General features: G+C 42.3%; 1 protein-coding gene across 1 annotated transcript; it reads right to left on the minus strand.

Moving 5' to 3' along the window:
• Positions 1–197: 197 nt before the first annotated feature.
• LOC118937807 lies at positions 198–14,441 on the minus strand. The gene is made up of 2 exons (XM_036939401.1): positions 14,270–14,441; positions 198–1,318 (listed from the first exon to the last, which is right to left on the minus strand). The coding sequence occupies exons 1-2, from the start codon at positions 14,422–14,424 to the stop codon at positions 634–636; spliced, it is 840 nt and encodes a 279-aa protein (XP_036795296.1). The 5' UTR covers positions 14,425–14,441; the 3' UTR covers positions 198–633.
• Between the last annotated feature and the right edge of the window lie 755 nt (positions 14,442–15,196).

Raw genomic sequence — 15,196 nt, forward strand, 5'->3', positions numbered from 1 at the left:
GATGAAATGCTCTTATGTAGTTGACTTGCAAATCCAATCAGCCTTTTCCACATTGATTTAATGTCCTCACATTTATGTTTTGGGTTGAAGTGAAGAGAAAACTACATTGATTACAACAAGGGGAAGGGAAAAAATGTCAAAATACAAATTACAAAATAACATAAAGATCAATGTTTGAAAAATAAACAACAAAATACTTGTATTTTCAAGTGTATTTAATTAAAATGCATGTATTTTGTATTTTAAAATACAGAAGTACATTAGCCAGTAGCAGACACCAACAGCAACAACCCTCTCAGTAATGATAACAGAAACAGTTGACTTGCTATGACTGTGATACAGGATGTTGTTGTTTATCTGCCTTTAGTTTAATGCACTGAAGTCACTCTGGATAAGAGTGTCTGATAAATTACTAAATGTATTAGTGAAAATGAACATACCATAATGAACAGCAATGTGCTGGGGCAATAAACTAAAAAGTTCCCCCCTTCAGGGTCGCCAGGACCAGGACTAAAGGACACTGATCTACAGTATGGTACAGTAGCTTTCCCAGAAGCCTGGTTACAGTATGGTACAGTAGCTTTCCCAGAAGCCTGGTTACAGTATGGTACAGTAGCTTTCCCAGAAGCCTGGTTACAGTATGGTACAGTGGCTTTCCCAGAAGCCTGGTGCAGCTCTGGGTGGAGCTCTGGGTGCAGCTCTGGGTGGAGCTCTGGATCCACCTTCCATATCAATCCTAGTATCCCCAGACTCCCTGGGGGCGATGCCCTGATACATAATTACATTTTGCTCATGGGTGGAATAGCCCGCCTGTTCCAGGAAGTTACTCAATGAATGGCCACATATGATCATGAGCAACCCCCTGCTGATGCAATAGGTGTTGACCGGGTCGAAGCTCCTCAGGTCCTCGTGCTGGGTCACATAGACCTTATCCACTGTCATGTCTGGACGCATACTGATGATGAGACGGTCCATGTTGCTGGTATCTATGTTACCAGTGTTGTACTTCCTGACATATTTAGGCAATGATTTAGATGTTGGGAGGTGGAGGTTGCCCACCTCATAGAATGGGTAGCCATCATAAGGAAGCAGCCTCTTGCAGACATTGTTTTCACACTCACGCCTGTTCTGGAAGTGATGGAAACCAAAGTCTCCCTCTTTGGGGTCGGGATCTGCAACCATCTGGTTGTCATCGTTGAAGACGATGTAATCGTTGGCAAACCAGAAAAGGAGCTTGAGTCCGTGCCTCGGCCAGGGACGACCAAAACTAGAACCTCTCAGCTCCTTCATATTGTTCAATGTTCTGACCATGGTATCCCTGGGGGAGGGGGGGGGGAGAGAGAGAGAGGGGGGGGAGAAACAGACATAATTAAACAATACAGTTCATAGTGATAGACTTAAAACCTCTTGAAACTCTGGGGGCGGTATTTCATTTTTGGATAAAAAACGTTCCCGTTTTAAACGGGATATTTTGTCACGACAAGATGCTCGACTATGCATATAATTGACAGCTTTGGAAAGAAAACACTCTGACGTTTCCAAAACTGCAAAGATATTGTCTGTGAGTGCAACAGAACTGATGTTACAGGCGAAACCCAGATAAAAATCCAATCAGGAAGTGCCCCATATTTTGAAAGCGCTGCATGCCAATGACTCCTTACATGGCTGTGAATGGGCTACGAATGAGCTTACGCTTTCTACGTATTCCCCAAGGTGTCTACAGCATTGTGACGTCTTTTTACGCATTTCCATTGAAGAATAGCCGTATATAGCATGTGGTCACATGGTGTCTCCCGCAGAAAATCTCGCATAAAGTACAGAGGTAGCCATTATTCCAATCGCTTCTAATGAGAAACCAATTGTCCTGGTGGATATATTATCCAATAGATATGTGAAAAACACCTTGAGGATTTATTCTAAACAACGTCTGTCAATATTATGGAGCTAATTTGGAAAAAAGTTCGGAGTTGTAGTGACCGCATTTTCCAGTCGATTTCTCAGCCAAACGTGAAGAACAAACGGAGCTATTTCGCCTACAAAAATAATATTTTTGGAAAAAAGAAACATTTGCTATCTAACTGGGAGTCTCGTGAGTGAAAACATCCAAAGTTCTTCAAAGGTAAATAATTTAATTTGATTGCTTTTAACTCCTCTAGTTGTCTTGACAGATGTGGAGGGTTAACTCCTCTAGTTGTCTTGATAGATGTGGAGGGTTAACACCTCTAGTTGTCTGTATAGATGTGGAGGGTTAACTCCTTTAGTTGTCTTGATAGATGTAGAGGGTTAACACCTTTAGTTGTTTTGATAGATGTGGAGGGTTAACTCCTTTAGTTGTCTTGATAGATGTGGAGGGTTAACTCCTCCAGTTGTCTTGGTAGATGTGGAGGGTTAACTGCTCTAGTTGTCTGGGATGTGGAGGGTTAACTCCTCTAGTTGTCTTGATAGATGTGGAGGGTTAACACCTCTAGTTGTTAACACCTCCAGTTGTCTTGATAGATGTGGAGGGTTAACAGCTTTAGTTGTCTTGATAGATGTGGAGGGTTAACTCCTCTAGTTGTCTTTATAGATGTGGAGGGTTAACTCCTCTAGTTGTCTGATAGATGTGGATGGTTAACTCCTCTAGTTGTCTTGGTAGATGTGGAGGGTTAATTCCTCTAGTTGTCTTGATGGACGTGGAGGGTTAACACCTCTAGTTGTCTTGATAGATGTGGAGGGTTAACTCCTTTAGTTGTCTTGATAGATGTGGAGGGTTAACTCCTCTAGTTGTCTTGGTAGATGTGGAGGGTTAACTCATCTAGTTGTCTTGATAGATGTGGAGGGTTAACTCCTCTAGTTGTCTTGATAGATGTGGAGGGTTAACACCTTTAGTTGTCTTGATAGATGTGGAGGGTTAACTCCTCTAGGTGTCTTGGTAGATGTGGATGGTTAACTCCTCTAGTTGTCTTGGTAGATGTGGAGGGTTAACTCCTCCAGTTGTCTTGGTAGATGTGGAGGGTTAACTCCTCTAGTTGTCTTGGTAGATGTGGAGGGTTAACTCCTCTATTTGGCTTGGTAGAAGTGGAGGGTTAATTCCTCTAGTTGTCTTGATAGATGTGGATTGTTAACTCCTTTAGTTCTCTTAATAGATGTAGAGGGTTAACACCTTTAGTTGTCATGATAGATGTGGAGGGTTAACTCCTTTAGTTGTCTTGATACATGTGGTGGGTTAACTCCTTTAGTTGTCTTGATAGATGTGGAGGGTTAACTCCTCTAGTTGTCTTGATAGATGTGGAGGGTTAACTCCTCTAGTTGTCTTGATAGATGTGGAGGGTTAACTCCTCTAGTTGTCTTGATAGATGTGGAGGGTTACCTCCTCTAGTTGTCTTGATAGATGTGGAGGGTTAACTCCTCCAGTTGTCTTGATAGATGTGGAGGTTTAACTCCTCCAGTTGTCTTGATAGATGTGGAGGGTCAACTCCTCTAGTTGTCTTGGTAGATGTGAAGGGTTAGCTCCTCTAGTTGTCTTGATAGATGTGGAGGGTTAACACCTTTAGTTGTCTTGATAGATGTGGAGGGTTAACTCCTCTAGGTGTCTTGGTAGATGTGGAGGGTCAACTCCTCTAGTTGTCTTGGTAGATGTGAAGGGTTAGCTCCTCTAGTTGTCTTGATAGATGTGGAGGGTTAACACCTCTAGTTGTCTTGATAGATGTGGAGGGTTAACTCCTCTAGGTGTCTTGGTAGATGTGGAGGGTTAACTCCTCTAGTTGTCTTGGTAGATGTGGAGGGTTAACTCCTCCAGTTGTCTTGGTAGATGTGGAGGGTTAACTCCTCTAGTTTTCTTGGTAGATGTGGAGGGTTAACTCCTCCAGTTGTCTTGATAGATGTGGAGGGTTAACACCTTTAGTTGTCTTGATAGATGTGGAGGGTTAACTCCTCTAGGTGTCTTGGTAGATGTGGATGGTTAACTCCTCTAGTTGTCTTGGTAGATGTGGAGGGTTAACTCCTCCAGTTGTCTTGGTAGATGTGGAGGGTTAACTCCTCTAGTTGTCTTGGTAGATGTGGAGGGTTAACTCCTCTATTTGGCTTGGTAGAAGTGGAGGGTTAATTCCTCTAGTTGTCTTGATAGATGTGGATTGTTAACTCCTTTAGTTCTCTTAATAGATGTAGAGGGTTAACACCTTTAGTTGTCATGATAGATGTGGAGGGTTAACTCCTTTAGTTGTCTTGATACATGTGGTGGGTTAACTCCTCTAGTTGTCTTGATAGATGTGGAGGTTTAACTCCTCCAGTTGTCTTGATAGATGTGGAGGGTCAACTCCTCTAGTTGTCTTGGTAGATGTGAAGGGTTAGCTCCTCTAGTTGTCTTGATAGATGTGGAGGGTTAACACCTTTAGTTGTCTTGATAGATGTGGAGGGTTAACTCCTCTAGGTGTCTTGGTAGATGTGGAGGGTCAACTCCTCTAGTTGTCTTGGTAGATGTGAAGGGTTAGCTCCTCTAGTTGTCTTGATAGATGTGGAGGGTTAACACCTCTAGTTGTCTTGATAGATGTGGAGGGTTAACTCCTCTAGGTGTCTTGGTAGATGTGGAGGGTTAACTCCTCTAGTTGTCTTGGTAGATGTGGAGGGTTAACTCCTCCAGTTGTCTTGGTAGATGTGGAGGGTTAACTCCTCTAGTTTTCTTGGTAGATGTGGAGGGTTAACTCCTCCAGTTGTCTTGATAGATGTGGAGGGTTAACACCTTTAGTTGTCTTGATAGATGTGGAGGGTTAACTCCTCTAGGTGTCTTGGTAGATGTGGATGGTTAACTCCTCTAGTTGTCTTGGTAGATGTGGAGGGTTAACTCCTCCAGTTGTCTTGGTAGATGTGGAGGGTTAACTCCTCTAGTTGTCTTGGTAGATGTGGAGGGTTAACTCCTCTATTTGGCTTGGTAGAAGTGGAGGGTTAATTCCTCTAGTTGTCTTGATAGATGTGGATTGTTAACTCCTTTAGTTCTCTTAATAGATGTAGAGGGTTAACACCTTTAGTTGTCATGATAGATGTGGAGGGTTAACTCCTTTAGTTGTCTTGATACATGTGGTGGGTTAACTCCTCTAGTTGTCTTGATAGATGTGGAGGGTTAACTCCTCTAGTTGTCTTGATAGATGTGGAGGGTTAACTCCTCTAGTTGTCTTGATAGATGTGGAGGGTTACCTCCTCTAGTTGTCTTGATAGATGTGGAGGGTTAACTCCTCCAGTTGTCTTGATAGATGTGGAGGTTTAACTCCTCCAGTTGTCTTGATAGATGTGGAGGGTCAACTCCTCTAGTTGTCTTGGTAGATGTGAAGGGTTAGCTCCTCTAGTTGTCTTGATAGATGTGGAGGGTTAACACCTTTAGTTGTCTTGATAGATGTGGAGGGTTAACTCCTCTAGGTGTCTTGGTAGATGTGGAGGGTCAACTCCTCTAGTTGTCTTGGTAGATGTGAAGGGTTAGCTCCTCTAGTTGTCTTGATAGATGTGGAGGGTTAACACCTCTAGTTGTCTTGATAGATGTGGAGGGTTAACTCATTAAGTTGTCTTGATAGATGTAGAGGGTTAACACCTTTAGTTGTCTTGATAGATGTGGAGGTTTAACTCCTTTAGTTGTCTTGATAGATGTGGAGGGTTAACTCCTCTAGTTGTCTTGATAGATGTGGAGGGTTAACTCCTCCAGTTGTCTTGGTAGATGTGGAGGGTTAATTTCTCTAGTTGTCTGAGATGTGGAGCGTTAACTCCTCTAGTTGTCTTGATAGATGTGGAGGGTTAACACCTCTAGTTGTCTTGATAGATGTGGAGGGTTAAATACTCTAGTTGTCTTGATAGATGCGGAGGGTTAACTCCTCTAGTTGTCTTGATAGATGTGGAGGGTTAACTCCTCCAGTTGTCTTGATAGATGTGGAGGGTTAACTCCTCTAGTTGTCTTGATAGATGTGGAGGGTTAACACCTTTAGTTGTCTTGATAGATGTGGAGGGTTAACTCCTCTAGGTGTCTTGGTAGATGTGGAGGGTTAACTCCTCTAGTTGTCTTGGTAGATGTGGAGGGTTAACTCCTCCAGTTGTCTTGGTAGATGTGGAGGGTTAACTCCTCTAGTTTTCTTGGTAGATATGGAGGGTTAACTCCTCCAGTTGTCTTGGTAGATGTGGAGGGTTAACTCCTCTAGTTGTCTTGATAGATGTAGAGGGTTAACTCCTCCAGTTGTCTTGATAGATGTGGAGGGTTAACTCCTCTAGTTGTCTTGATAGATGTGGAGGGTTAACTCCTCTAGTTGTCTTGATAGATGTGGAGGGTTAACACCTCTAGTTGTCTTGATAGATGTGGAGGGTTAACTCCTCTAGTAGTCTTGATAGATGTGGAGGGTTAACCTCTCCAGTTGTCTTGGTAGATGTGGAGGGTTAGCTCCTCTAGTTGTCTTGATAGATGTGGAGGTTTAACTCCTCCAGTTGTCTTGATAGATGTGGAGGGTCAACTCCTCTAGTTGTCTTGGTAGATGTGAAGGGTTAGCTCCTCTAGTTGTCTTGATAGATGTGGAGGGTTAACACCTTTAGTTGTCTTGATAGATGTGGAGGGTTAACTCCTCTAGGTGTCTTGGTAGATGTGGAGGGTCAACTCCTCTAGTTGTCTTGGTAGATGTGAAGGGTTAGCTCCTCTAGTTGTCTTGATAGATGTGGAGGGTTAACACCTCTAGTTGTCTTGATAGATGTGGAGGGTTAACTCATTAAGTTGTCTTGATAGATGTAGAGGGTTAACACCTTTAGTTGTCTTGATAGATGTGGAGGTTTAACTCCTTTAGTTGTCTTGATAGATGTGGAGGGTTAACTCCTCTAGTTGTCTTGATAGATGTGGAGGGTTAACTCCTCCAGTTGTCTTGGTAGATGTGGAGGGTTAACTTCTCTAGTTGTCTGAGATGTGGAGCGTTAACTCCTCTAGTTGTCTTGATAGATGTGGAGGGTTAACACCTCTAGTTGTCTTGATAGATGTGGAGGGTTAAATACTCTAGTTGTCTTGATAGATGCGGAGGGTTAACTCCTCTAGTTGTCTTGATAGATGTGGAGGGTTAACTCCTCCAGTTGTCTTGATAGATGTGGAGGGTTAACTCCTCTAGTTGTCTTGATAGATGTGGAGGGTTAACACCTTTAGTTGTCTTGATAGATGTGGAGGGTTAACTCCTCTAGGTGTCTTGGTAGATGTGGAGGGTTAACTCCTCTAGTTGTCTTGGTAGATGTGGAGGGTTAACTCCTCCAGTTGTCTTGGTAGATGTGGAGGGTTAACTCCTCTATTTTTCTTGGTAGATGTGGAGGGTTAACTCCTCCAGTTGTCTTGGTAGATGTGGAGGGTTAACTCCTCTAGTTGTCTTGATAGATGTAGAGGGTTAACTCCTCCAGTTGTCTTGATAGATGTGGAGGGTTAACTCCTCTAGTTGTCTTGATAGATGTGGAGGGTTAACTCCTCTAGTTGTCTTGATAGATGTGGAGGGTTAACACCTCTAGTTGTCTTGATAGATGTGGAGGGTTAACTCCTTTAGTTGTCTTGAAAGATGTGGAGGGTTTACTCCTCTAGTAGTCTTGATAGATGTGGAGGGTTAACCTCTCCAGTTGTCTTGGTAGATGTGGAGGGTTAGTTCCTCTAGTTGTCTTGATAGATGTGGAGGGTTAACACCTCTAGTTGTCTTGATAGATGTGGAGGGTTAACTCCTTAAGTTGTCTTGATGGATGTTGAGGGTTAACACCTTTAGTTGTCTTGATAGATGTGGAGGGTTAACTCCTTTAGTTGTCTTGATAGATGTGGAGGGTTAACTCCTCCAGTTGTCTTGGTAGATGTGGAGGGTTAACACTTCTAGTTGTCTTGGTAGATGTGGAGGGTTAACTCCTCTAGTTGTCTTGATAGATGTGTAGGGTTAAATACTCTAGTTGTCTTGATAGATGTGGAGGGTTAACTCCTCTAGTTGTCTTGATAGATGTGTAGGGTTAAATACTCTAGTTGTCTTGATAGATGTGGAGGGTTAACTCCTCTAGTTGTCTTGATAGATGTGGAGGGTTAACTCCTCCAGTTGTCTTGATAGATGTGGAGGGTTACCTCCTCTAGTGTCTTGATAGATGTGGAGGGTTAACTCCTCTAGTTGTCTTGATAGATGTGGAGGGTTAACACCTTTAGTTGTCTTGATAGATGTGGAGGGTTAACTCCTCCAGGTGTCTTGGTAGATGTGGAGGGTTTACTCCTGTAGTTGTCTTGGTAGATGTGGAGGGTTAATTCCTCTAGTTGTCTTGATAGATGTGGAGGTTTAACACCTCTAGTTGTCTTGGTAGATGTGTAGGGTTAACTCCTCTAGTTGTCTTGATAGATGTGGAGGGTTAACTCCTCTAGTTGTCTTGGTAGATGTGGAGGGTTAACTCCTCTAGGTGTCTTGATAGATGTGGAGGGTTAACTCCTTTAGTTGTCTTGGTAGATGTGGAGGGTTAACTCCTCCAGTTGTCTTGGTAGATGTGGAGGGTTAACTCCTCTAGTTGTCTGAAAGATGTGGAGGGTTAACTCCTCCAGTTGTCTTGATAGATGTGGAGGGTTAACACCTTTAGTTGTCTTGATAGATGTGGAGGGTTAACTCCTCTAGGTGTCTTGGTAGATGTGGATGGTTAACTCCTCTAGTTGTCTTGGTAGATGTGGAGGGTTAACTCCTCCAGTTGTCTTGGTAGATGTGGAGGGTTAACTCCTCTAGTTGTCTTGGTAGATGTGGAGGGTTAACTCCTCTATTTGGCTTGGTAGAAGTGGAGGGTTAATTCCTCTAGTTGTCTTGATAGATGTGGATTGTTAACTCCTTTAGTTCTCTTAATAGATGTAGAGGGTTAACACCTTTAGTTGTCATGATAGATGTGGAGGGTTAACTCCTTTAGTTGTCTTGATACATGTGGTGGGTTAACTCCTTTAGTTGTCTTGATAGATGTGGAGGGTTAACTCCTCTAGTTGTCTTGATAGATGTGGAGGGTTAACTCCTCTAGTTGTCTTGATAGATGTGGAGGGTTACCTCCTCTAGTTGTCTTGATAGATGTGGAGGGTTAACTCCTCCAGTTGTCTTGATAGATGTGGAGGTTTAACTCCTCCAGTTGTCTTGATAGATGTGGAGGGTCAACTCCTCTAGTTGTCTTGGTAGATGTGAAGGGTTAGCTCCTCTAGTTGTCTTGATAGATGTGGAGGGTTAACACCTTTAGTTGTCTTGATAGATGTGGAGGGTTAACTCCTCTAGGTGTCTTGGTAGATGTGGAGGGTCAACTCCTCTAGTTGTCTTGGTAGATGTGAAGGGTTAGCTCCTCTAGTTGTCTTGATAGATGTGGAGGGTTAACACCTCTAGTTGTCTTGATAGATGTGGAGGGTTAACTCATTAAGTTGTCTTGATAGATGTAGAGGGTTAACACCTTTAGTTGTCTTGATAGATGTGGAGGTTTAACTCCTTTAGTTGTCTTGATAGATGTGGAGGGTTAACTCCTCTAGTTGTCTTGATAGATGTGGAGGGTTAACTCCTCCAGTTGTCTTGGTAGATGTGGAGGGTTAACTTCTCTAGTTGTCTGAGATGTGGAGCGTTAACTCCTCTAGTTGTCTTGATAGATGTGGAGGGTTAACACCTCTAGTTGTCTTGATAGATGTGGAGGGTTAAATACTCTAGTTGTCTTGATAGATGCGGAGGGTTAACTCCTCTAGTTGTCTTGATAGATGTGGAGGGTTAACTCCTCCAGTTGTCTTGATAGATGTGGAGGGTTAACTCCTCTAGTTGTCTTGATAGATGTGGAGGATTAACACCTTTAGTTGTCTTGATAGATGTGGAGGGTTAACTCCTCTAGGTGTCTTGGTAGATGTGGAGGGTTAACTCCTCTAGTTGTCTTGGTAGATGTGGAGGGTTAACTCCTCCAGTTGTCTTGGTAGATGTGGAGGGTTAACTCCTCTAGTTTTCTTGGTAGATATGGAGGGTTAACTCCTCCAGTTGTCTTGGTAGATGTGGAGGGTTAACTCCTCTAGTTGTCTTGATAGATGTAGAGGATTAACTCCTCCAGTTGTCTTGATAGATGTGGAGGGTTAACTCCTCTAGTTGTCTTGATAGATGTGGAGGGTTAACTCCTCTAGTTGTCTTGATAGATGTGGAGGGTTAACACCTCTAGTTGTCTTGATAGATGTGGAGGGTTAACTCCTCTAGTAGTCTTGATAGATGTGGAGGGTTAACCTCTCCAGTTGTCTTGGTAGATGTGGAGGGTTAGCTCCTCTAGTTGTCTTGATAGATGTGGAGGTTTAACTCCTCCAGTTGTCTTGATAGATGTGGAGGGTCAACTCCTCTAGTTGTCTTGGTAGATGTGAAGGGTTAGCTCCTCTAGTTGTCTTGATAGATGTGGAGGGTTAACACCTTTAGTTGTCTTGATAGATGTGGAGGGTTAACTCCTCTAGGTGTCTTGGTAGATGTGGAGGGTCAACTCCTCTAGTTGTCTTGGTAGATGTGAAGGGTTAGCTCCTCTAGTTGTCTTGATAGATGTGGAGGGTTAACACCTCTAGTTGTCTTGATAGATGTGGAGGGTTAACTCATTAAGTTGTCTTGATAGATGTAGAGGGTTAACACCTTTAGTTGTCTTGATAGATGTGGAGGTTTAACTCCTTTAGTTGTCTTGATAGATGTGGAGGGTTAACTCCTCTAGTTGTCTTGATAGATGTGGAGGGTTAACTCCTCCAGTTGTCTTGGTAGATGTGGAGGGTTAACTTCTCTAGTTGTCTGAGATGTGGAGCGTTAACTCCTCTAGTTGTCTTGATAGATGTGGAGGGTTAACACCTCTAGTTGTCTTGATAGATGTGGAGGGTTAAATACTCTAGTTGTCTTGATAGATGCGGAGGGTTAACTCCTCTAGTTGTCTTGATAGATGTGGAGGGTTAACTCCTCCAGTTGTCTTGATAGATGTGGAGGGTTAACTCCTCTAGTTGTCTTGATAGATGTGGAGGGTTAACACCTTTAGTTGTCTTGATAGATGTGGAGGGTTAACTCCTCTAGGTGTCTTGGTAGATGTGGAGGGTTAACTCCTCTAGTTGTCTTGGTAGATGTGGAGGGTTAACTCCTCCAGTTGTCTTGGTAGATGTGGAGGGTTAACTCCTCTAGTTTTCTTGGTAGATGTGGAGGGTTAACTCCTCCAGTTGTCTTGGTAGATGTGGAGGGTTAACTCCTCTAGTTGTCTTGATAGATGTAGAGGGTTAACTCCTCCAGTTGTCTTGATAGATGTGGAGGGTTAACTCCTCTAGTTGTCTTGATAGATGTGGAGGGTTAACTCCTCTAGTTGTCTTGATAGATGTGGAGGGTTAACACCTCTAGTTGTCTTGATAGATGTGGAGGGTTAACTCCTTTAGTTGTCTTGATAGATGTGGAGGGTTTACTTCTCTAGTAGTCTTGATAGATGTGGAGGGTTAACCTCTCCAGTTGTCTTGGTAGATGTGGAGGGTTAGTTCCTCTAGTTGTCTTGATAGATGTGGAGGGTTAACACCTCTAGTTGTCTTGATAGATGTGGAGGGTTAACTCCTTAAGTTGTCTTGATGGATGTTGAGGGTTAACACCTTTAGTTGTCTTGATAGATGTGGAGGGTTAACTCCTTTAGTTGTCTTGATAGATGTGGAGGGTTAACTCCTCCAGTTGTCTTGGTAGATGTGGAGGGTTAACACTTCTAGTTGTCTTGGTAGATGTGGAGGGTTAACTCCTCTAGTTGTCTTGATAGATGTGTAGGGTTAAATACTCTAGTTGTCTTGATAGATGTGGAGGGTTAACTCCTCTAGTTGTCTTGATAGATGTAGAGGGTTAAATACTCTAGTTGTCTTGATAGATGTGGAGGGTTAACTCCTCTAGTTGTCTTGATAGATGTGGAGGGTTAACTCCTCCAGTTGTCTTGATAGATGTGGAGGGTTACCTCCTCTAGTGTCTTGATAGATGTGGAGGGTTAACTCCTCTAGTTGTCTTGATAGATGTGGAGGGTTAACACCTTTAGTTGTCTTGATAGATGTGGAGGGTTAACTCCTCCAGGTGTCTTGGTAGATGTGGAGGGTTTACTCCTCTAGTTGTCTTGGTAGATGTGGAGGGTTAATTCCTCTAGTTGTCTTGATAGATGTGGAGGTTTAACACCTCTAGTTGTCTTGGTAGATGTGGAGGGTTAACTCCTCTAGTTGTCTTGATAGATGTGGAGGGTTAACACCTCTAGTTGTCTTGATAGATGTGGAGGGTTAGCTCCTCTAGTTGTCTTGATAGATGTGGAGGGTTAATTCCTCTAGTTGTCTTGATAGATGTGGAGGGTTAACTCCTCTAGTTGTCTTAATAGATGTGGAGGGTTAACTCCTCTAGTTGTCTTAATAGATGTGGAGGGTTAACTCCTCTAGTTGTCTTAATAGATGTGGAGGGTTAACTCCTTTAGTTGTGGTTTACTTCATGTCTTTAAGTTTGGTGTGTGTTTTAATTTTGTTTACCTCTTACCTACCTCTGTCTTTTAGGCTCCAGTTGTTGTTGCTAGTCAACGTTCAGTGGACACCATGAGTGTCTTTCAGAACCTCTCCTAAAACCCCAGCCTTGTCGTTTTGGTTGTGGTCAGTGACTCTTTGTTAGTTCCCCCTTCTGTTTCAGTGACATATTTGGTTTTCTTGCTGTGGAACGTGACAATAGAACATAAAAAAGAAAGGAGGACCAAGGCACTCTTCATATAATTAATTAAAATGCCTTTATTTGTAGGGCATGTTCAATAGAAACAAAGTTTTAAAAATCCAACGAAAGCAAATCCCTGACGAAGGCCATGCATCCGAAACACGTCGGATTTTTAAAACTTTCTTTCTATTGAACCTACAAATAAAGGCATTTGAATTAATTATATGAAGAGTGCCTTGGTCCTCCTTTCTTTTTGCTGACCAATTTACCCCTTTTACCAAAGAGCACCTTCTATCCACCAAAATGTACTATTGTGTACCTTAGTAGCGCTTCCCTGCCTCCTCTTTCTACTAGTGACAATAGGACAGTTGTTATCGTTGGCCTAAAATAACTGTGGTAACCTAGTAACGTGAGCCCTCTTGACGATTATCATGAAACGTCATCAACATGAACAGCCCGGCAGGTTTGAGCACATTTTCACTTAGAAGAATTTGGCAACACTTCCATCAACGGACAATACACTCTAAGTGAGTCCCAAATGTCACCCTATTCCCTATATAGTGCCCTTCTTTTGAACAGGACCCAATGGGGAATAGGGTGTCATTTGGGACCACGCCTGGATGAGTCAAGTGTTAGTTTGAAATATAATCTCCTGAAGGATCCAGGAACATGAAACTTAAAGGGAAATAAAATATTTAACTACATGACAATGAATGCAAGGTTTAAATAGTTACCAAACAGTATACCTGTTAAAGTTATAAGTGAACCGTCATAAACAGCAGGGAAAATCTGTCTCTCTTACCGTACCATGTTTTAATGCAGACAAAATGTGTTGATAATGTATATATTTTCAGCCACAATCTGTCAGGTTTCAGGTAACGTCAACTTATTAAAAGTTAATACATTTTGATAGTACTGCTTTATTATTCTGGAAAAACTTCATATAAAATAGTATAGAAATATTCACTGAGTAAATAAAACATTAGGAAGAACTGCTCTTTCCATGACATAGACTGACCAGGTGAATCCAGGTGAAAGATATGATCCCTTATTGATGTCACCTGTTAAATCCACTTCAATCAAATCAAATGTATTTATATAGCCCTTCGTACATCAGCTGATATCTCAAAGTGCTGTACAGAAACCCAGCCTAAAACCCCAAACAGCAAGCAATGCAGGTGTAGATGGAGGGGGGACAGACTTGTTTAGTAAAGACAGACTAGATCTAACTTGTTTAGTAAAGACAGACAAGATCTAACTTGTTTAGTAAAGACAGACTAGATCTAACTTGTTTAGTAAAGACAGACTAGATCTAACTTGTTTAGTAAAGACAGACTAGATCTAACTTGTTTAGTAAAGACAGACTAGATCTAACTTGTTTAGTAAAGACAGACTAGATCTAACTTGTTTAGTAAAGACAGACTAGATCTAACTTGTTTAGTAAAGACAGACTAGATCTAACTTGTTTAGTAAAGACAGACTAGATCTAACTTGTTTAGTAAAGACAGACTCGATCTAACTTGTTTAGTAAAGACAGACTAGATCTAACTTGTTTAGTAAAGACAGACTAGATCTAACTTGTTTAGTAAAGACAGACTAGATCACCAAAAAGCACATCATAAATGTTTTTACTGTACCTGGTGTTTATATTAAATGTAATCTCTTGTTCCCTGGTGCTCGGTGTCCCTGTAGATCTGTATGAGGCCGTGTGAGAAGATGATTGGATGATCTGCAAGCTTTGCTGTCTGTGTGTTTGTGTATCATTATTTACTCTGGGGGCAGGACTACCCATGAAGAGCCCAGAGATTACAGGAAATGATACTGAACGTAATCCTAGTCCTGGGCTGGGCTGTGTTCCATACCACAAAGTTCTTCCCTACTTCCTGCCTCTTCGATTCATGAAGAGTCTCCGAGTTGAAGCTTTTATCTAGGATTTAATCCTTATAATCATAATGAAAGAGATTACATAGACAGGGGCTCCTGATCCTAGACCAGCTGTAGTCTGAGACCCAGATGTTTGAGCTACAGCCAAGGGCTCAACCATTTCCTCCTTTTTAGGGACCGGTTTCTCCTCTTTGGGGGACTAATTCCTTTCAAACTAGCTGCTTTAGTGTCCGTCAGTAACAACCAGTAATTCAGGTTCTGTTATAAACACCTATTTTTGTCTAGCCTGTTTTGCATGTTACTTTTGTTCCTTCTTTAGCACCTGTTAGAGGTGATAAAGGAGTTACTAGACTGGTCACCAATCAGACCTGTTAGAGGTGGTAAAGGTAAAGGAGTTACTAGACTGGTCACCAATCAGACCTGTTAGAGGTGATAAAGGAGTTACTAGACTGGTCACCTATCAGACCTGTTAGAGGTGATAAGGAGTTACTAGACTGGTCACCAATCAGACCTGTTAGAGGTGATAAAGGAGTTACTAGACTGGTCACCAATCAGATCTGTTAGAGGTGATAAAGGAGTTAGTAGACTGGACACCAATCAGACCTGTTGGAGGTGATAAAGGAGTTACTAGACTGGTCACCAATCAGACCTGTTAGAGGTGATAAAGGAGTTACTAGACT

This window comes from Oncorhynchus mykiss, chromosome 12, assembly GCF_013265735.2.
Source record: "Oncorhynchus mykiss isolate Arlee chromosome 12, USDA_OmykA_1.1, whole genome shotgun sequence".
In the NCBI taxonomy this organism is placed as follows: Eukaryota; Metazoa; Chordata; class Actinopteri; order Salmoniformes; family Salmonidae; genus Oncorhynchus; species Oncorhynchus mykiss.